The 19,303-nt window shown below is 45.4% G+C and overlaps 1 protein-coding gene and 1 long non-coding RNA gene across 2 annotated transcripts; one reads left to right on the top strand and one right to left on the bottom strand.

Moving 5' to 3' along the window:
* Nucleotides 1-189: 189 nt before the first annotated feature.
* Nucleotides 190-1,867, top strand: LOC309338752. Its single transcript, XR_014155039.1, has 2 exons — nucleotides 190-227; nucleotides 290-1,867. It is a non-coding gene; the product is annotated as an uncharacterized lncRNA (long non-coding RNA).
* Nucleotides 1,660-17,896, bottom strand: HSP90AB1 (heat shock protein 90 alpha family class B member 1). Its single transcript, XM_081856057.1, has 12 exons — nucleotides 17,738-17,896; nucleotides 15,764-15,916; nucleotides 12,323-12,529; nucleotides 11,351-11,510; nucleotides 8,984-9,117; nucleotides 7,785-8,099; nucleotides 6,678-6,843; nucleotides 5,646-5,836; nucleotides 5,046-5,193; nucleotides 3,952-4,220; nucleotides 3,323-3,656; nucleotides 1,660-2,253 (listed from the first exon to the last, which is right to left on the bottom strand). Exons 2-12 carry the CDS (start codon nucleotides 15,914-15,916, stop codon nucleotides 2,144-2,146), a joined length of 2,187 nt encoding a protein of 728 aa, XP_081712183.1. The 5' UTR covers nucleotides 17,738-17,896; the 3' UTR covers nucleotides 1,660-2,143.
* Nucleotides 17,897-19,303: the final 1,407 nt, after the last annotated feature.

Here is a 19,303-nt window from a genome sequence, read left to right as displayed (position 1 = left end):
GGAAGATGGGTTCAGCAATCTTCTCTAGCCTACAAGGAATTGTACATGTTAGAATAACAGCTTTATATAGATGGCTGCTACATCCCTGCTCTTGTAGGAGATGATGCCTTGTGTGGTCTATCCTTTATAGCAGGACTGGGACAGAGGGCCATGGGCAACCTTCCAGAGACTGTCTGCCAGTGGTGGGCAGGGCTGGAGGCAAAAGTGGGCAAAGCAATTTAACTTTTGTACCCTTGGCTCTATTCCAGCTATGCCAAAGTATATTTTGTAGAATCATAAGAGTTGGAAGGGACCCTGAGGATCATCTAGTCCAACCCCTTGCAGTACAGGAATCTGCAGCTGTGAGATGTTTCTACAACCCCCATGTACATCCAGGCAAGCAAGAGTCACAGTTCAGGAACATATTCTGGCTAGGAAAAAGTATCCAAAGGGCCTGGAGCAAAGCCAGTGAAGGGAACGCTCTGGACTCTCCCTCCATGAGACTGAACCATCAGCACCCCCTGCTGGAAGCAGGCTTGACAGCAGGATTTTATTATATGCATACGCAACTATGCATGGCTGCAGGGTGCGCCTTGCCCACAAGCCCAAAGCAGTTGACAACCCCTGCTGCAGAGCAGATGCCAGTAAAGAGAAGCATGTAAGAAATTTGACTACTTAAGAGACAGTCTCTGAACATGCCAAAATAGTCCTACCACCTTCAGGAGACGAAACTAAGCAGGTGGATTTTTCTAAAAGAGTACTGACTTGAAAATAAGTCATCTTGTTGCACAATGACAATGGGGAGCAGGGATGGGTAACTTATGGCCAACAGACCAAGTGTGTTTCCAAAAGCGACTGTGATACCATACCATTTTGCTCAACGCACTTCATATGGAGGCACCCAAAGATGCTTCCACTAACAACCTGCAGTTGGGATTCCCCAACATGGCCCCATAAAGCACATGCACCCACCAAGGCCAAGAGAGACCTGGAACCCATGAGAACCTGAACCCATTGAAACAGATTGAATTGCTGGAGGTTTGTTCTTGCCCAGAGCCATTCCTCCACACAGTTATCTCCATATGCCCTCTAACCAGCATGAATGCGGCAATGGAAGCAGCAATGTGGGTTCCAGGGTGGAGGCTTTGGGGCACCATGAGGAACATTTTTACTCTGGCACGTACACGCATGGTTTTTTTAAGGTTTGCCCACAAGGAATCCCCTAAAAACATGACATTTGAGGTCTACAGTTTTGTTCCATGGCATGTTTCTGCCCAGTGTAAAAACCAATGCCACGCGGCTTTAATTTACTTATAATTTGCGGAAGAATCCTTGTGAAAACCATAAGGATTTGTTTTGAGAATCCAGTGTTTGTAATGACAATTGCTGGGTCTAGGATTTTTAGATGTCAGATCTGTAGTTTGATATTGGTTTAGGGGAATACTCCATGTAAATATCATGCAAATGCAAGAGGAGCCATTTTGAGGCTCAAGTGCCCACAACACTTTCTCAGAATTCCACATGTACACACAAGCTCAAGAAGGTCAGGGTGTTCTGGCACATGACACCTGAACTAGGAACCAGTTTCCACTCTTGATGGGGGGGCAGGTATGGCTCTCTGCCCCAGTTTGTGACAAGGTCCATGTGCTCCACAAGAAAAGAAATCCATCACAATACCACTTCATTGTAAACCACATTCTTTGTTATTTTAATTCCAGTAAAACAAAACCAAATACAAACAGCCAACAAGAGTACAAGTCCCTGCTCTCTGAGGACAAAGGGCAGCAGTGAGGGAGGGAGGCAAGGAGTCAACTCACTGCTCTATTAGTGGGGAGGACATTCACTGTGTTCACCTCAGCTATGGTAGGATGGATGATTGGTGGCCCAGCAGAAAAAGGATAAAACCCGCATGGGGGGAGGGAAAACCTAAAACCAGTGGGCCGGTCCCTTTCCCCTAAAGCAGCATTTTTTCTAAACAAGCAGAAAGACAGATCAGATAGGTGTGGAGACCCCTTGTCACACTGGCTACCAATTATACAGGAAGGTAGTGAGAGACTGCTTACGAAGGCATGCCAGAGCACTGCCGGAGCCAGTCTTCCTGAGCAAGGCGATGGTGCAGGGAATGGATGGGGGCAAGACAGAGGGGGAGGTCAGCGCCCTCTCTTTAATCCACCTCCTCCATGCGTGAGGCATCCTCGTCTCCTTCCAGAGGGGGAATATCTTCAGAGACAGCGGCACTAGGCTCTTCAGCAGCAACCTCATCTTCATCAATCCCTGAAATAGTAAGTGTGCAATAGAAAATCATTTTTAGGCCGTTCAAGGCTAGAAAGGGTCTCTTTAAGAGCCAGACTTGTATTCCATTCTCATTTGCAAGCAATCATCATGCCCCCTGTGGCACATCGGTTGTACTCAGTTTGGAGCCCTCCAAAAGCATTTACTGTATTTTTCGCACCATAGGGCGCACCGGACCATAGGGCGCACCCAGTTTTTAGGGGGGGAAATCAAGGAAAAAAATATTTCCCCACCCAGCCCCAAAGAGCAGCGTACAGGCTGCACGCAACCTCTCCCTGACGGAGAGGTTGCGCGCAGCTATGGAAGAAGGCAAGGCCGCGAGCGGGATGGATCCTGCTCACTGCTTTGCCTTCCCCTTTAGCCCTGTGCAGCCTCTCCTTGCGGAGGGGTTGCGCGCAGCTATGGAAAAAGGCAAGGCAGCGAGCGGGATGGATCCTGCTCGCTGCTTTGCCTTCTCCTTTAGCCCCGTGCAGCCTCTCCCTCCCGGGAGAGGCTGCGTGGGGCTAAAGAAGCCATAGCCCCATGCAGCTTCTCCCTGCCGGAGGGGTTGCGCGTGGCTATGGCAGAAGCCTGCATTCGCTCCATAGGACGCACACACATTTCCCCTCAATTTTTGGAGGGGAAAAACTGCGTCCAATAGAGCGAAAAATACGGTAGGTTCCAAGTCTGCTTTCCACACCAGCTACAGGCAATTTCACATCCTTCTGCTCACCAGGCCTCACTTATAAAAACACTCCCCCCACTGCTATACCTCTCCTGCCCTTTTCACAACGTCATAATTCCATGTGACTAACCCACATTCATGTTCCCACCACCACTGCCACAACAAAGTTTCCCCTGAGGCTAGAGAAGAATGAGTGTGCATTTGTGGGTAGAGTAACCAAGTAAATTGGACCTTCCTGAGGCCAAAAAACCCAAGTTGTTTGACAAGCCCTGGATTGAATGCATCAGGGTCACAAAAAGGCTATAAACCTCTCTTAACTTGCCATATTCCATTTCCTCAATAGCAGAAGAAATAGGCTTTGCTGCTCCCCATCTCCCAGCAACTCACCGAGCCCCAGCTTGATCATCCTATAGATACGGTTGGAGTGAGTCTGTGGATCCTCCAAAGAGAAGCCAGAGGAAAGCAGTGCTGTCTCAAAGAGCAGCACCACAAGGTCCTTGACGGCCTTGTCGTTCTTGTCTGCCTCCGCCTTCTGACGCAGTGTCTCTACAATGGGGTGGTCAGGATTGATCTCCAGGTGCTTCTTGGCCATCATGTAGCCCATGGTGGAGTTGTCTCGCAAGGCCTGGGCCTTCATGATACGTTCCATGTTGGCGGTCCAGCCATAGGTGCTGGTGACAATACAGCAGGGTGAGGAGACCAGCCTGTTTGAGACCGTCACCTAGATAAGACACCAGATGCCAAATCATGAGCCTTCATCAAAAAATGTTTCTTATTCTTAACCCATCTGGCTGGGTTTCCCCAGCCACTCTGGGTGGCTTACAGCACATCTAAAAATATAATAAAAACAAGCTTTAAAAACCTCCTGATACAGGGCTGCCTTCAGATGTCTTCTAAAAGTTGTATAATTCTTTATCTCATTGACATCTGAAGGGAGGGCACCACTACCAAGAAGGCCCTCTGCCTTCTTTGCACATGTGTGTGGTCAGGCAGATAATGGGACAAAGCACACTCACCTTTTCAACTTTCTTCTCCAGGATTTCCTTCATGAGTTTGCAAAGGTTCTCAAACTTGGCTTTGCTCTCCTCCATCTTCTTTTTCTCATCCTCATCCTCTGGCAGCTCCAGCCCTTCTTTGGTGACGGACACCAAGGTCTTGCCATCAAATTCCTTCAGCTGCTGGACACTATACTCATCAATGGGCTCTGTCATGTACACCACCTCAAAACCACGTTTCCTCACTCGCTCCACAAAGGCAGAGTTAGCCACCTGCTCCTTGCTCTCACCTGCAGCACAAGAGATTAGAGGAGCTAACATCACGCTGCACATCATGGGTTCCAACAAAGCTCCATTTTTAAAGAGAGTAATGATGCTCTCATAACAAGCATGTTTCAGCTGGTCTTGCATTTTGCTAAGCCTTGTGGATGGGGCCCCCAAACCTGGCAAGACTAGGAAGGTATCAAAACAGGAGATTTTTGCACCCAACACTCAAAACAGAGGGCACCAAGGTTATCTTCTAATAGAGACCAATATTCTAGTACAGAGCAAATCAAGATGTATTTCTGTCTACATTTGCTGAATCTAAGCTTCAGTTCCTATTATAAATGTGCCTCCCTTTTGCGTAATTTAATCAGCACACATTATGTGGATCATGCAATTTAGGCCCTTGAAAGGTGTGTTTTCCCATTTTTTATCATGCACTGAGAAATTAGACTGGAACTCTAAAGGGCAAAGATGTGTAAAAGAATTGACGGATATTTGGAAGTCCTTCTGAATTAACTCTTACTGGTTTCACAACTTTTAATTAAAACTTGGAGGTTTTTAGCTCATGTCTCTGGAATCATTAAGATTAGAGTTGGGTTTTCAATCTCTCTTCAATTAAAGAAAAGAGCCACCACCCCCAGAAGATCCAAGGAAGGTAATCTATTAAGGAGAATTGACCAAAGGCACAAATAACTCAGAAATTGATGCCAGAGCAGCCAAGGCGAGTTCAGTGGAAATAAAATTCCCAGGTTCCACTATAACCAAAGATTCCTGCTCAAAGGAATCATCATTCCACTGTGAGGAGACAAGGTTTGATCAGCTTTTTCCTGACAGCAGGTATTATTTACCTGTGATGTAATAGATGCTTTTCTGGTTTTCCTTCATACGGGACACATATTCGGAGAGGGAATTCATCTCGTCGCCAGAGTGGGAAGTGTGGTACCGCAACAGTTCTGACAGGCGTTTCCTGTTGGTAGAGTCCTCATGGATCCCCAGCTATGGGCAAAAGATGTTTTAGATGTATTTATTTGTATTTATAGATTCCAAATAGTGTGGGCAAAAAAATGTCACTATTGACAGATGGGCAGCCCAACCCAGGGTGGTTGGGGAGAGAAGAACTGGACTCTAAATAAATAGGTACCCAACTGGCCAGGCTAATAAATGGACATGCAGGGCAACAGGTGTTCAGGCTAGAGTTAGGCTTTCTGATAAACTAAAATTACTGCTTAGCTTCACTCTCCACTTTTCTGAGCTTATGGCCTGAAGATTTCCCAGCCTTTTCACAATCATGAGGACTAGAACTGTTTTTTTAAAGAACACTTCCCATAATTAAAAACAAAACAAGGTAGTAGAAGTCAGGAGCAAGAAATTCTACTGCAGCAGATTGTTTTACTGCCCAAATTACTGTGCTCAATCCAGCCTGAGACAGTGGGCTGGTCAGCTCTCACCTTGAGATTTTTGGAGAAGGCTTCGTAGAACTTCTTGTAGTTTTCTTTGTCCTCCGCCAGCTCTGCAAAAAGCTCCAGGCATTTCTTGACGATGTTCTTGCGAATCACTTTGAGAATCTTGCTTTGTTGCAGCATCTCACGGGAGATGTTCAGGGGCAGATCCTCGGAGTCCACTACACCCCGGATGAAGTCTGATTTAACAAAAGAAAGGAAGAAATAAAATCAGAGACTAAACAAGCCATGACAACTGATAGGTAATCTGAGTAAGAGAGTACCATTTCTTTGTTCTACATAAGTGATCCAGGGAGAAGGGACAAGAAAGTGTGTACATACATGGCAATTCAGCCTTCCCCAAAAGTGCCCTTTGCAGAACTCAGCAGAAGGGCTTTGCTCATTTTCAGAGTCTCCACCCTGAAAATTTTCATATGGTTTGGTTTTCCATAGAATTGCTGTATGGTTTGATTCTCTTCCTTGGAGCAATGTTGTGCAGTATTACTATTATTTTTTAAGGAGAGGATGAACGGGTGGGTGGCAGGTTAGGCCAGGTGGTATTTCATCCCAACCTACGAAAGCATTTTATAAGCAAAACAGTGCCCAATTGGAAATGCAAGCCTCGGGTGTTTGGGAGGAACAGCGCAAAGAGAACTTGCACAGAGGGAGCTAACCTATGTCATGACCCCCTTGCACTAATTCCCCCCTGCCCCGCCACAGTTCTACAAATAGCAGAGGAAGATCATGAGTACACTAAGCCAGGCTGGCTGGGGTGGGAGATACAGCTTTGCTAGAGATCAGCGATGGGGAACACGCGTCACTCCAATTCCCATCAGCTCCACCTAGCATGACCAATGGTTAAGGATGATGGGAATTGTAGTCCATAAGCATCTAGCGATGCCACCTTGTTTTGGGAGTTTGAAAAACCAGAATAAAATGATAGTTCAATACTGGCATTGCAGAGGCGGGTCAAACAAGGGCTATAAAAAACAGCCCAATATTCTAAATGACGTAAAGCAGGAACAGAAAGAGGGAGCTTACTCAGGTACTCTGGGATGAGTTCATCACAGCTGTCCATAATGAAGACGCGCCTCACATAGAGCTTGATGTTGTTCTTTTTCTTCTTATTCTCAAAGAGGTCAAACGGGGCCCGGCGTGGGATGAAGAGAAGCGCCCGGAATTCCAACTGCCCCTCCACAGAGAAGTGCTGTGAAGTTTGGGAACATCAGATGAGCTAGTGAGCAGCCCTTTGGGGAAAACACACACTGGCAGCAAAAATACCATAGAAAGACTTCTGTGTGGACTGGACTTGTTAGATATTCCTGGCAAAACTTGCTAGGCAAGAGGAAACTTCAGAGACTCCACTGTGCTAGAATTTCTTGCACCCCAGTAGAGTTCAACAGGTGCCACTTATTCCATTAGTGCTATACGGACAAGAGAAGTTGCACCTGTTCATCTGCAACCCAGAACACAGCTGGAAATGGACAAAAACTTGCCCCAGCATGGAATCTGGCAGCCATACACCTAGTTCCAATTATTTCACTCAAGAGACCCTTCTCTCCTCTAGCCTGAGGGGGGGGGGTGTTTGTTTGTTTTTTAAACTTTTCAATGATACCTCAGTTAATACTTTAAAACATACTGCTATACTTCTACCCACTGGGCAACTATGAATGGGTGCAGACAACTCTAATGAAACCTAGCGACACTTAGAAAATATATCGCAGTGGAGAACTGCAAGCTTCTTCCTCCATGAAGCGGTCTCTTCTATCCCCTTCACATAATAATGCATACATTCTTCAGTTAGGGTTGCCATATTTCAAAAATCTGGACATAAAAGGTTGCTTGGCAGTGGCAAAGTTGTTGAGCTTTTTTTAAATGGAAAAACCACACTGCCAGCATGGGCTGCCATACATCTGAATTTTTTCAGACATTTTGCCAATTTCTGCCTGGGCACTGCTGCCAACCACAGTATTCTGGGTATGTCCAGGAAATTCCAGATGTATGGCAACCCTATTTAAGTACTCAGCTTCTTAGTTAGCAGACGCTGCTGCCCTGTATTGCCATCTTGTCTGCTACTTTCTCTGGGCCTTTGCTCGATACAGAGAACCAAGTACAGTAGATATCAGCAGAGATATCTACCACTCTCACCTTAACAGCCAGATGGTCTTCCCAATCATTAGTCAAGCTCTTGTAGAACTCGCCATACTCCTCCTGAGTGATGTCATCAGGGTTTCGGGTCCAGATGGGCTTGGTCTTGTTCAGTTCCTCCTGGTCAATGTACTTTTCCTTGATCTTCTTGGTCTTCTTCTTGCTCTTGCCACCTTCCTCCTCTTCATCTGAGCCCACATCTTCAATCTTGGGCTTCTCCTCTTCATCTTTGGGGGCTGCCTCTTCATCCTCCTTCTCCACTTTTTCCTCCTCCGCCTCATCGTCGCTGATTTCCTTCTCACGCTCCTTCTCCAGCTGCAAGAAGAGAACCTTGTTACTGTACTGCAGGTTTATCAAGAAGGTTAAAGTTAAAAGGGTCAAACCTGGGCGTGAGCCATATTCAGAGAATGGGGGATTATTGTACTGTGTATGAAGCATGCACACACAGATAGGCACCCTTTCACTTGCCAACTTCACACCTATACTTCCACCAGGAAGAGAGTACAGCCGGTCTGCTTCTCACACTAGTCAAGGGAGCAGAGTTTCAAAACACCGCTACCATCCAGTGTGGCCACTGCTTTCTCAGGCCTGTGACCAGGCCACAACCCAAGATGTGGCAGAACTTTTTAAAAAGCCCACCACGGGATGGAGCTGCTCTCCACTGCAACACATGAGAATGCTTCCCAAGTGAAGCTGCACTTGAAATTGCAAGAGCCACTTCACTTTAGCACCCTAAACACTTTAAAGCATGCAAGACTTCACCCATCAACTGGTGTGTCGGGACCCAATATTGGGTCATGGTCTGATTTAAGGTGGCTCATTAACAGCAGCGCTAGCGCAATAGATACATATAACAAAAATTAAGAAACGGATTCCCAAATCCATTTTTGTGTTGAAGGTGGGTCCCGGTCTGAAATGAAATTCAATAAATAAAATCAATAGCAGTCTAAGCCACAGGCAAGTACAATGCTCCTATAAAATCCATTTCAAAAGCTGCAGGACTGCTCTACAAGTATAGGCAGTATATGAATAGTCCAGCTCTCCCTCCTTCACATACCATGCCTGGGCTCTCCTTCATGGAGAGACGTTAGCAGTCCAACAGCAGCACAATGTGGAACAGTTTCCACCATACACCTAAAAGTGGCTGTGGAAATGAAACTCATTTGACCCCCCTGGAGCAGCTCCTCTCATATACCTACATAGAGAGTGATAGGGTAGCCGATGAACTGAGAGTGCTTCTTCACCACTTCCTTGATACGACGTTCCTCCAGGTATTCAGTCTGATCTTCCTTCAGGTGCAAGATCACTTTGGTACCACGGCCAATGGGTTCGCCTAAAACAAACAAGAGGAACTAAGCCTGGGTTGCGGAGCTGCAGTCCAAAACATCTGAGGAGCACTAGGTTGGTGAAGGCTGGTGGGAGACTCTAGAAGGCCACATCAGATCTGCGGTTCCTTAGAAAGTGTTCCTGGTCAGAGCCAACATCTCCAGCAGGTGGAAGACTGGCCATTATTGGGGGAGGTAGTCCTTGTTTTGGAGAGGCTGATATTGGCCGCTTCTGGTGAACCAGAGCAGCGCACAGAAACGCCGTTTACCTTCCGGCTGGAGCGGTACCTATTTATCTACTTGCATTTTGACGTGCCTTCCAACTGCTAGGTTGGCAGGAGCAGGGACTAAGCAACGGGAGCTCACTACGTCACGAGGATTCAAACTGCTAACCTTCTGATTGGCAAGCCCTAGGCTCTGTGGTTTAACCCACAGCGCCAACCATGTCCCTTTTATGAGGCTACTAGAAAGAAAGTAAGAGCCTGCTGGATCAGGCCAATGATCTATCTAGTCCAGTATCCTGTTCATAGAGTGGCTAACTGGATTCCTGTGTCAAATTCACAAACAGGAGTGCTCCCCCTAAGCCATTGAGAGCCTTATCCTCCACAAACTTCTCTAATCCTCTTTTAAAGCCATCCAAGTTGGTGGCTATCACTGCTTTGGTGGGAGCAAATTCCAAAGTTTATTTTTGTGCTATGTGAATGAATGCCTTTCTTCCTGTCCCAAAACCTCCAGCATTGTTTCATTAGATGCCCAGGAGTTCTAGTGTTATGAGGGAGAAAAACATTTCTCTATCCACCTTCTCCATGCCATGCTTAATTTTTCAAACTTCTATCATGTCACCTCTTACTTGCCTTTTCTCTAAATTAAAAAGTCCTAAATGCCGCAATTTTCCCTCCGTGTTTCAGATGCAGTCCAGATTTTTATAATGACACTTGTGATATTGGCAGTTTTATTTTCAATTCATTTCCTAATGATCCTAGTATGGAATTTGTCTTTTTTACAGCTGTCGCATACTGGGTCGACATCTTGATTGACAACTAGTGTTGCCATTTCCTCCCCTGCAAACTCAAGCTATGCACCTAATGACAATATGCAAGGACACCTATTTATAGCTGCCTCAGAAAAATGAAAAGCATGAGGTGACGCAGATAATACATTTATTTTGTATCTCTTGCATCAACAGATAATTATGGTTTCTTTTTTATTTCCTTATGGAATGCTTTTGAGAATTCTGTGGTGGAGAAGACATGCTATTTATACATCCTGCTTAATAAAATATTATTTAAAAGTGAAAAATGTCACTTCATGCTCAATCTGCCTCACGAAACCAGAAAAACAGAGATCCCAAATGCACTGTAAAAGATGTGGGAAGTCCCAGCAACATATCAGAGGGATTCTGGGACCAGCACACAATGTGCTGATGCACCATGAATGACCTCCATGCTCTTTTGGAAATGACTGAAAGGTCTCCTGGGTAACAAGTCTTTTTTGCTGGTTACTGCTCAACCTCACCAGCAGAGGGCAGAAAAGAAGAGAAGAGGAAGGATTACAGTGGTACCTCTGGTTACGTACAGTGGTGCCTCGCAAGACGAAATTAATTCGTTCCGTGAGTTTTTTCGTCTTGCGATTTTTTCGTCTTGCAAAGCATGGACTTTGGAAAAGCTTCAAAAAGACCAAAGTCTTCAAAAACCTCAAAAAAGGCTACCACACCGCGTGCTATAAGTTGCTCCTCGAAGTGAATGCATGGTTTTAAGAAAAAGGACACAAGACAAAGGAAACAAACTTGCAAGACGTTTTCGTCTTGCGAAGCAAGCGCATAGGGAAATCCGTCTTGTGAAGCAACTCAAAAAACGAAAAACCCTTTCGTTTTGCGAGTTTTTCGTCTTCCGAGGCATTCGTCTTGCGAGGTACCACTGTACTTAATTTGTTCCTGAGGTCTGTTCTTAACCTGAGGTACCACTTTAGCTAATGGGGCCTCCCCCCCGCCGCGATTTCTGTTCTCATCCTGAGGTAAAGTTCTTAACCTGAAGTACTACTTCTGGGTTACCTGAGGTACTACTTCTGGGTTAGCCAAGTGTTTGTAAACTGAGGTGTTTGTAACCAGAGGTACCACTGTACTATTGTTCCTACTTTTGGGTTATGTATGAGATTGCCATATTCCCCCTTCTACTTCTAATTCAAGACAGCATTTGAGAACCCCTTGATCACTTGCTATTGGGGGCATCTGCCATTGCATACCATGGTCAGTTTTGACAGTGAAGGAGCCGCCTGCAGATGACTCCCAGGCATACTGTTCATCATCGTTGTGCTTGGTGATAACCACAACCTTCTCAGCCACAAGGTAAGCAGAGTAAAAGCCCACACCGAACTGTCCAATCATGGAGATGTCTGCACCAGCCTGTAGATGGAAGAAGAGAGACTAGATGCCTGGAAAGGAAACCTAACATACATATGCATACACACAGTTTCTAAATAACCAGAAAGTTATGTTCTAGACATGAAGAGCTGGCAGGAAATAAGGCAACACCCAGGTTAGATGTACCTTTATAATGAATTTAGATTTTTTTGTTTATTTTAAAAAATAGGAATGGTGCAAAACAGTGAAGCAGCTTATGAGCGAGGTGCTGTATTTTGTGAAAAAAATGAAAATTCATGGGCAAAGGATTCAACATCCTGAAAGCCTCAATTTTGATTATATTAAAAGCAGCCTTCTTCCTCTTAAAATCAGAGAGAGGGACCTGTGGCCCTAATTTACTGGAAACCAACTCTCCTCAGCCTCAGAGAACATGGCCAATGGCCAGGGATGGTAGGAATTTAAATCAGGTGGCATCAGGAGGAGCACAGGTTCCCTACCATAAGACTATATATAAAGTGCATGCATAGTGGCTGATGAAATTCTCAGAAGAGCGCATGAGACATAATTTCCATATATCAAGGGGATTAGATACCCTGTACAGTTCTGTTCCTCTCCAGTAGAATGTTGTTAAATAAGCACCAATTTGCCTAATTTTCATGTAATAATTTTAATTTCTAATATAGATGTTAAGTAAGAGATTCAGGTTTTCCTGCTAAAGAATCCCAGTTTCTTTGAATGTGAAATTCAAGCATGCCTCTATATGCCAGATCCCTTGTCTCTCTGCTTATTTAAGTCAACAAACTAAAGTTGTTGCTCTCCATCCTTTCCAAAAATCTCATCCACCAGCCACCCACCTGCAAGGCTTCCATGAAGGCTTTGGTGCCAGACTTCGCAATGGTGCCCAGATTGTTGATAAGGTCTGCCTTTGTCATGCCAATACCGGTGTCCACCAAGGTGAGGGTGCGATCATGGGGATTGGGAATGATATCTATCTTCAGCTCTTTGCCACTTTCCAGCTTTGAGGGATCTGTCAGACTCTCATAGCGGATCTTGTCCAGTGCCTATGAGACAAGAAAAAATAGGTAAGGATGGGATGATCGAACAATCTCAATTTCAGAATCTGTATCACTTCCACAGAACTGCATGTAAGCAAACAAAATGTTTCATGATGCTATCAGTTTTCAGATTTACAAACCGTTGTCAAAGTTAACGGCATTGTTGTGACGCTAAGTAGCCGTTTGAAATTTGCTATATAAAAATACAAATCTCAGTCACTTTATATTCCACATATCCAATGATGACGGCAATCAGTTGTCCTGTGATGTTTAAGCCCCACCACCCAACTTTCACTTTGTTTGCTGTTAAATTACATGGAATTTACAAAGCTTGGGGATCCAATTTGTTGTTACTGAATGAGGAAGAGAAATTTCTGAAGACCAAAGCTAACATAAATCCATTTAATTCTTGACAACTTCTCAAAATAGGGCAGAGAAAATGTTAGTATTTTACTTGTATCACCAATTCCATTTTAATGTTGTTATACGACTTTTAAAAACAATGGAGTATTTTTTTGTTTCTGTAAAAAATAGTACATTCCTTCTTGTTTTTTTAAAAAAACATTACCTAGGACTACAGGGTAACCACTGGACCTCAGGAATAACACTTATCCTAAGAAGTTCATTCTGCTCAAATATGACTTTATCATGACACATAAGTTAACACTCTCATAAAGCAAACTTGCAACAGTGATTTATTATTTCTACTTTTTTAAACCTATTAGGCTACTGGAACATATTGGACCCCCCTTTTTTTACTATGAGTATTTCACTTAGGCAATTTTTTTTTTTGTTTTGGATTCTCATCTGTTTATTAGACTATTTTGAAATGTGATGCCAACACTTGCCCACACCCTAGAACTGGAGCCATGCTGAAATCCATTCCAATCATTGTTTCCAGGTAGGACTTTAAAGGGGCCCACTAGAGCCAGCGATCCCATCAAAACAAAACTCTGCTGGAGGCTTAAGAAGGAACAAAGCCCGTTCAGAAAGGGATACGTAAAATCTCAGAGCAGTATGAAGGAGAGGTGAACCAGTTCCCCCAGCACTTGTTAGCACATGCCTACTGCAAAGCTGCTTCTGAGGGTGAGAGGAAGAAATTGAGCCAATGTGATCAATCCATGTCAGAACGCTGCTTCTGCGTGAGAAGGTTCTGCTTAAACGAAGTCCCAGAAGCAAACCTGACACAGGGTTGTTGCTCTCCTGGAAGGAAGAGTATGAAGACCTCCCCCTCTCTCTCTTATTCATAAACTAAGGAAGGTAGGAGCGGCTCAACTGGTGAGGCACACCAACAGCAAGAGCCCCCCAGTGGTTGCCATTGATGGGAAAGGAGAGGCGCTAGGCAGTGAGGAGGTTGGGGCTACACAGCAGAACCAATCCAGCACTCCTACCACTGCACCCAGCCTTGTCCTTCCCAGGAAGTGGCAACCAACATTGCTGCTGGCCAAGCTACTCCTGAAGGGAGAATAGGAGGGAGATTTACAAAATTATTCATGATGCTAAAAAATAGATAACAGGAAATTGTGTGTGAGCTCTCTCTCATATATAATATTAGACCCAACAAAATTTGGGCAGCAGATTTAGGACCAAGTAAGTATTTCAGCACACAATGCAGAATTATAGAATTTTCGTCATAAGGTGTGGCAATTGCCACTGGCTTAGAGGATTTAAAAGGAGAATATAATCAGCCATTATAACCACAAACAGCTGCTCTGTAGCAACCGGCAAACAATGGCCACATGTCTTCATGCCCTTCTTTTGGGCATCTTGAGAGCCTCTGGCTATCCATTGACAAAAACAAGATGCCAGACTAAATGCATCTTTGGTTTGTTCCAGAAGGCTTTTTAAATGTAGGAACCTGTCCACACTGTCCACCTCCCTAACACAATTGCATGCTATAATGCAGATTGCATGCTATAATGCAGGCTTCCCCAACCTGTGGTCCTCCAATGTTATTAGACCACAGCTCCCATCATCTCTGACCACTAGCCACACTGGCTGGGGCTAATGGGCGCTGGAGTCCAACAACATCTAAAGGGCAACAGGTTGGGAAGGTTGTCCCAGTCTGAACTTCTAAGGTAACCAGTCCATGCTTTACCTAGTAAAAGATGGAAAGTGAATGCTCATTTCTAGTTAATACCAGCAGTTGGCTTGATCAAATCTGTTTGTACCTACTGCTAAGCCTTTTTTTTCAGTATTGTCAAGATGAGGGGAAATCATTTAATCTGATTTGAAGAAGAAAAAATCCCAAGTTTATCTTTCTAAAAAGATAGGACAATTAAATCTGAATAAAATTATGTGAAAACTCAAATACACTGAGGGAAAGGCTGCATTTCTTCAAAAACAAAGAACCACTGTAAAAACACATTTTTCAAGATCAATCATTACCAAATGGCACAAAAGGTTATGTACTATGTTGTTACTAACGGTTTGGGACTGTGCAACAGATACCATATTATACTGCTGTTATGGGATTGATACTGGGGGCTAGACTCTAGCAAGTGATGAAATGTGCCAGGATCTAGAGTCTGGGTCCAGGAAATGCCATTCTGTGGATCACTGGGAGACCTATACCATTGTGCCCAGGGCTTGCCTTTGAGGCAAAGTTTTAAAGACACCCATGGCAAGCCCCCCTTGCAGAGAAATAACCAGGAAAACATGTATTCATTATTCCTCTGTGGCTTTCTAGGCCCCACACCTTATGCCATGTTATGGCAGGTGGGCCTTGCAAGTAGGACCCCGGCAGGCTTCATTTTGTCCACAGATCAGTACTTCTGAAGCCCGCAATATTCTTTAACTTCTTGAACTCTGCAACCTACTCCATAACTGACATTATGAATATGAAGAAAGAAAGTAAATGTCCTAACAGCTTGCTCTGCCCAAGCCTTGCTTCTAGAAAGCTCTGGGCACTTAATCTCTAAATAAACAAAAACGTGCACAGGCATGCTGCAATGGAGTTTTTGGATTGTCTTTTACTTTGTGTTTTTGGGATCAGGACAGAACAGGCATGTTCTGCAACTAGAAGAAATGGCTGGCAAGTAGTGTAGCCTCCTAGTATAAATGCTCTATTAAATGTTTATGGATAGCTCAACTAATGAGTGTGCACCACTGTTTGGGAAATATATGAAGTTCCAATGGGAAACTCAATTTAAATAAATTATTTAAATTCTAGATTTAAGTATTATTCCTTCTTCCGCACAGCTCTTCTCCTTCCTCCCAACTCTAGGTCAACATACTCACATCAGAGGCGTTGGAAATGATCTCCCGCATAAAGATTTCCTTGTTGGAGTAAAAAGTGTTGATTATCAGGGACATAAGCTGGGCAATCTCTGCCTGGAAGGCAAAGGTTTCCACCTCCTCTTCGCCATGCTGGGTTTGGATTTCTTCAGGCATCTGGAATACAAACCAAGAAGTCAATATCTTTGTCATACAGGGTTCATACAGGGATACAGTACTAACATTTACCACAACTTCATCAGTTGCTAATTTGTTTCCAGGTTTAATTTATGGAGCTCACACTGCTGTTAAAAGCCCCAAACTAGGCCCCAACTACCTGAAAGACCACCTCCCTGCCCTACAGATCCTTAGGTGCTCAGGTAAGCAGGGGGGGTCCTCTTGGTAGCTGTGGCACCCTCAGAAGTTCAAATGTGGTGGGCCTTAAATTGTGGCATTCCCTTTCTAGTGGTACATCTGACACCATCCTGCTTTTGTCTTATGCTGAAGACACATCTCTTTATCCTAACTGTTGACACTTAAATATATTCTAGGACCCACTCTAGTTGTGATTGTAATTTGTTTTTTAAACTGTTTTTAGTGTTGTATTTTACATTGATGTGATCCACCCTGGAACCTTTGTGTTCAGTGTGGTTAGTATAAATTAACTCAGTAATCCTTACGACCACATTGAAAGGCATATCCTCACATTGTTGTCCTCCTACAAACACTGGGCAGCAATAGTGACCTCCTGAAAGCTAGCTAGTCCAGTTTGCAAGAGGAAAGATGTGAAGCAGAGACACTGTGTGTAGCTCAGCTACACAAGCTATGTCTACACAGCAAGAACGAGAAGCTATGGTCCTCCAGTTTCTGTTGGACTGCAACTTCCATCATCCTTGACCAGTGGCCATGTTGGCAGGAGCCTTACAGCATCTGGAGGCTGATAGGTTCCCCATCCCTGTTAGTCTGACACTGCATGATGGAGTCCTGAACTTCAGCTTGCTAGAGTGAAAGAAAGATTCACTGAACGTTTCCTGGGACACCACTATCTTTCTTCCTCGGCTCCTGCGAACGAAAAGGACTTATCTCCTGCCAGGATTAGTGCAAGGCTGAACTAGATCAAGGCCACCGGCAGGCATCTTCTTGCATCACATGTTTTGCAGTAGAGCAGGGGGCCAGCAGGCTTAACTTCCCCGATGTTTTCATTCACTGGCTCGCCATTTGTAAAAACCCAATTAGCAAGATTTAAACCTAAGTTGAAACAATGGGAATTCCTAGATCTAAGTCCCCTCCCGTCCCATTTCTCCAGTTTTCTTAGCTGCATCTGGGATAAAAGCCGGCTGCCTGGGGAAGCAGAGGCTAAACCGATTGCCTTTCGGCACAAGGCGATACCCGAGACCAGGCGAGCCATTGTTGAACCGGCCACTTAAGCCGTTAGAAGATGAGCGCCATTAGGGCGGCGGCAGCAGCAGCAGCCGCCACCATCCACCATGATCGGGTGCTTTTGCTTCTCTTTCACACCTTCTCCCCCGCGAGGAACTGCGCTTCAGCCAAGGCCGGCAAGAAGAAAAGCCGAGCGCGGGGAAGAGAAGCCGCAAGGCCTCGAGGGAGGCAGGGGCTGCGGGAGGCGCCAGGGCTCCGGGCCCTGAGAATGACGCGCTCGGGCACCGGGCCTGGCTAGGCCCACGAGCGCGCGCGCCTGCCTCTCCTCGGCCGGCTGGCGCTGCGCCCCCTCCCCCACCCACCCACCCAACCGCGCGCGTCTCTGCGCGGCCGATCCTGTCAGCGGCGCCTCTGAGGAAACCCTTCGCGGGCTCTGGGGCCCGACCTAGCCGAGGAAGAGGCGGCGGCGGCGGCGGGCACATGGCTCCCCGGAGGAAGCAGGTGCGGCGCCGCTCCTCTGCCCTTCTACCCGCAGCATCCCTCGGGACACCGTCGTCGCCTCACGCGGCGCCCCTCTTTTGGGAATGGGGGGGGGAATCAGAGGCCCCCCCCGCTTACTTTGATCGACGGCGGGAGATAAGCCTGGAGCACGGCCTGGTCTTGACGACAGAGATCGCGGCACAGCCAGGAGAGGAGCGCGGGCCGCCTCTTGCAGACCTATATAGCGGCTGAGTCCGGAGCCTCGCGTCCCTTTGCTCCCTCCGCCTTAAAAGGGCCTGGTGCTCGGCTCGGCTCCGACAGCCTCCTCCCTCCCCTTCGCACTTCGACGGCTCCTCTTCTCGCTTGGCCCTGAAGCTCAGGCACTCTCGGGTCCCGCTGCTTCTACCTGTGCCGTTTCGAAAGGAATGGCTAGGAATAACGGGACGACGTGCAGAAGATAAGTGCTGTCTGTTAAAGACGTCGATTAGCTGCGTGAACGCTCGCCGGTTAACCCATCAAATGTGCATTAATTTGTATGGGAAGTGTAGAGTTCAGAATCAAGTACTGTAAACAGATACTTTGTTTTGTGGTGAGGGATGCGTGTACCCTCAGTCAACATTTTCAGAAGAGGAATTCCTTATGTGAGGAAGAAGAACGCTTCTTTTAAGATAGTCCAGTTACAGGTTTTTTAATAAATAAATAAATACTTTTATTTTCATTGGAATCCTGGAATATTAGAGGTGGAAGTTACCTTGGAGGTAGATCTATGCAGGTAGATCTCTATGCAGGATCTTCAATTCTGGATGCAAATTCAGGATACCTTAAAAAATGGCAGCCCAGTCTCCAGCAAAGGAGAGCCCAATGCCTCTCAAGGCAGTCTTTTTGCAGGTCACATAGCTCTCACCCCAATATTTAACTGGAAATTGCTTCCCTGCAATTCCCAACCATCGATCCTACTCCTGCCTTCTGTGACAACTCCTTAGATATTGGAGGACTGCTATTATTCCTCCCATTAATCTCTTCTCTAGGCCAAATACTGTATACCCACAATTTTATTGCCTCAAAAGCTTTTAAATGATTCCATCTTGGTTTTTTGGCTAAAATAAAAGGTAATGTGTGTAACTGGTTAATCTAACAGATTGATCCATTGAAAGTGTTGCAGTTTTGCCAGATTTATAACCTTGTTAACCCTAATTCAAAAACATAACTCTGTTGTAGCACAAACAGTTGTTGCTCTGGGACCATTTATTGTGGGATCAGCTTCCACAGACTACCAAACAGGTGGAGAATGTGTAGCCTTTCAAACTGTTGTTGGACTCCAATTCCCAGTACCACCAGTCACCATGACTAATGGCCAGGAGTGATGGGAGTTGTAGTTCAACAACATCTGGTTCCACATCCCTGGAAAACGGGTTTCAGTTGGGCAATGTGACAAAGTGAATTTCATTCAGTCTATGAAATCTTTGTGGTTTTAAGGTCCCACAAGAGTCAGGCGGGCCTTGTGGTTTTGAGTCCCCCCCAGAATGCACAGGTTTTTAGAAACAGTATTTACTTTATTGTAACCTGCCCCAAAGGCGGGGTAAACAACACAAAATTAGTATTTCATTAAATTGGTATTGGCTTTCCAGCATGTTGTGACCAACAGGTTTCAGGATAAAAGACCCTACTTTCAGAGAGTTGCAGAAGAGCTTTAATTTCAGTGCT

The sequence above is a fragment of the Podarcis erhardii genome, assembly GCF_964252035.2.
Source record: "Podarcis erhardii genome assembly, chromosome: 3".
Lineage (NCBI taxonomy): Eukaryota > Metazoa > Chordata > Lepidosauria > Squamata > Lacertidae > Podarcis > Podarcis erhardii.
Note: the sequence above shows the minus strand (reverse complement) of the source record. Positions and strands in the feature narration are given on the sequence as shown.

Excerpts from the sequence above, each read along its gene's own strand:
- HSP90AB1 (XM_081856057.1), bottom strand. The coding sequence starts at position 15,916 with ATGCCTGAAGAAATCCAAACCCAGCATGGCGAAGAGGAGGTGGAAACC. Across the intron at positions 12,530-15,763 it reads TCATTTCCAACGCCTCTGAT|GCACTGGACAAGATCCGCTA; the intron begins GTGAGTATGTTG and ends CTTGTCTCATAG. Across the intron at positions 5,194-5,645 it reads CCTTCTCCAAAAATCTCAAG|CTGGGGATCCATGAGGACTC; the intron begins GTGAGAGCTGAC and ends TTTTGCCCATAG.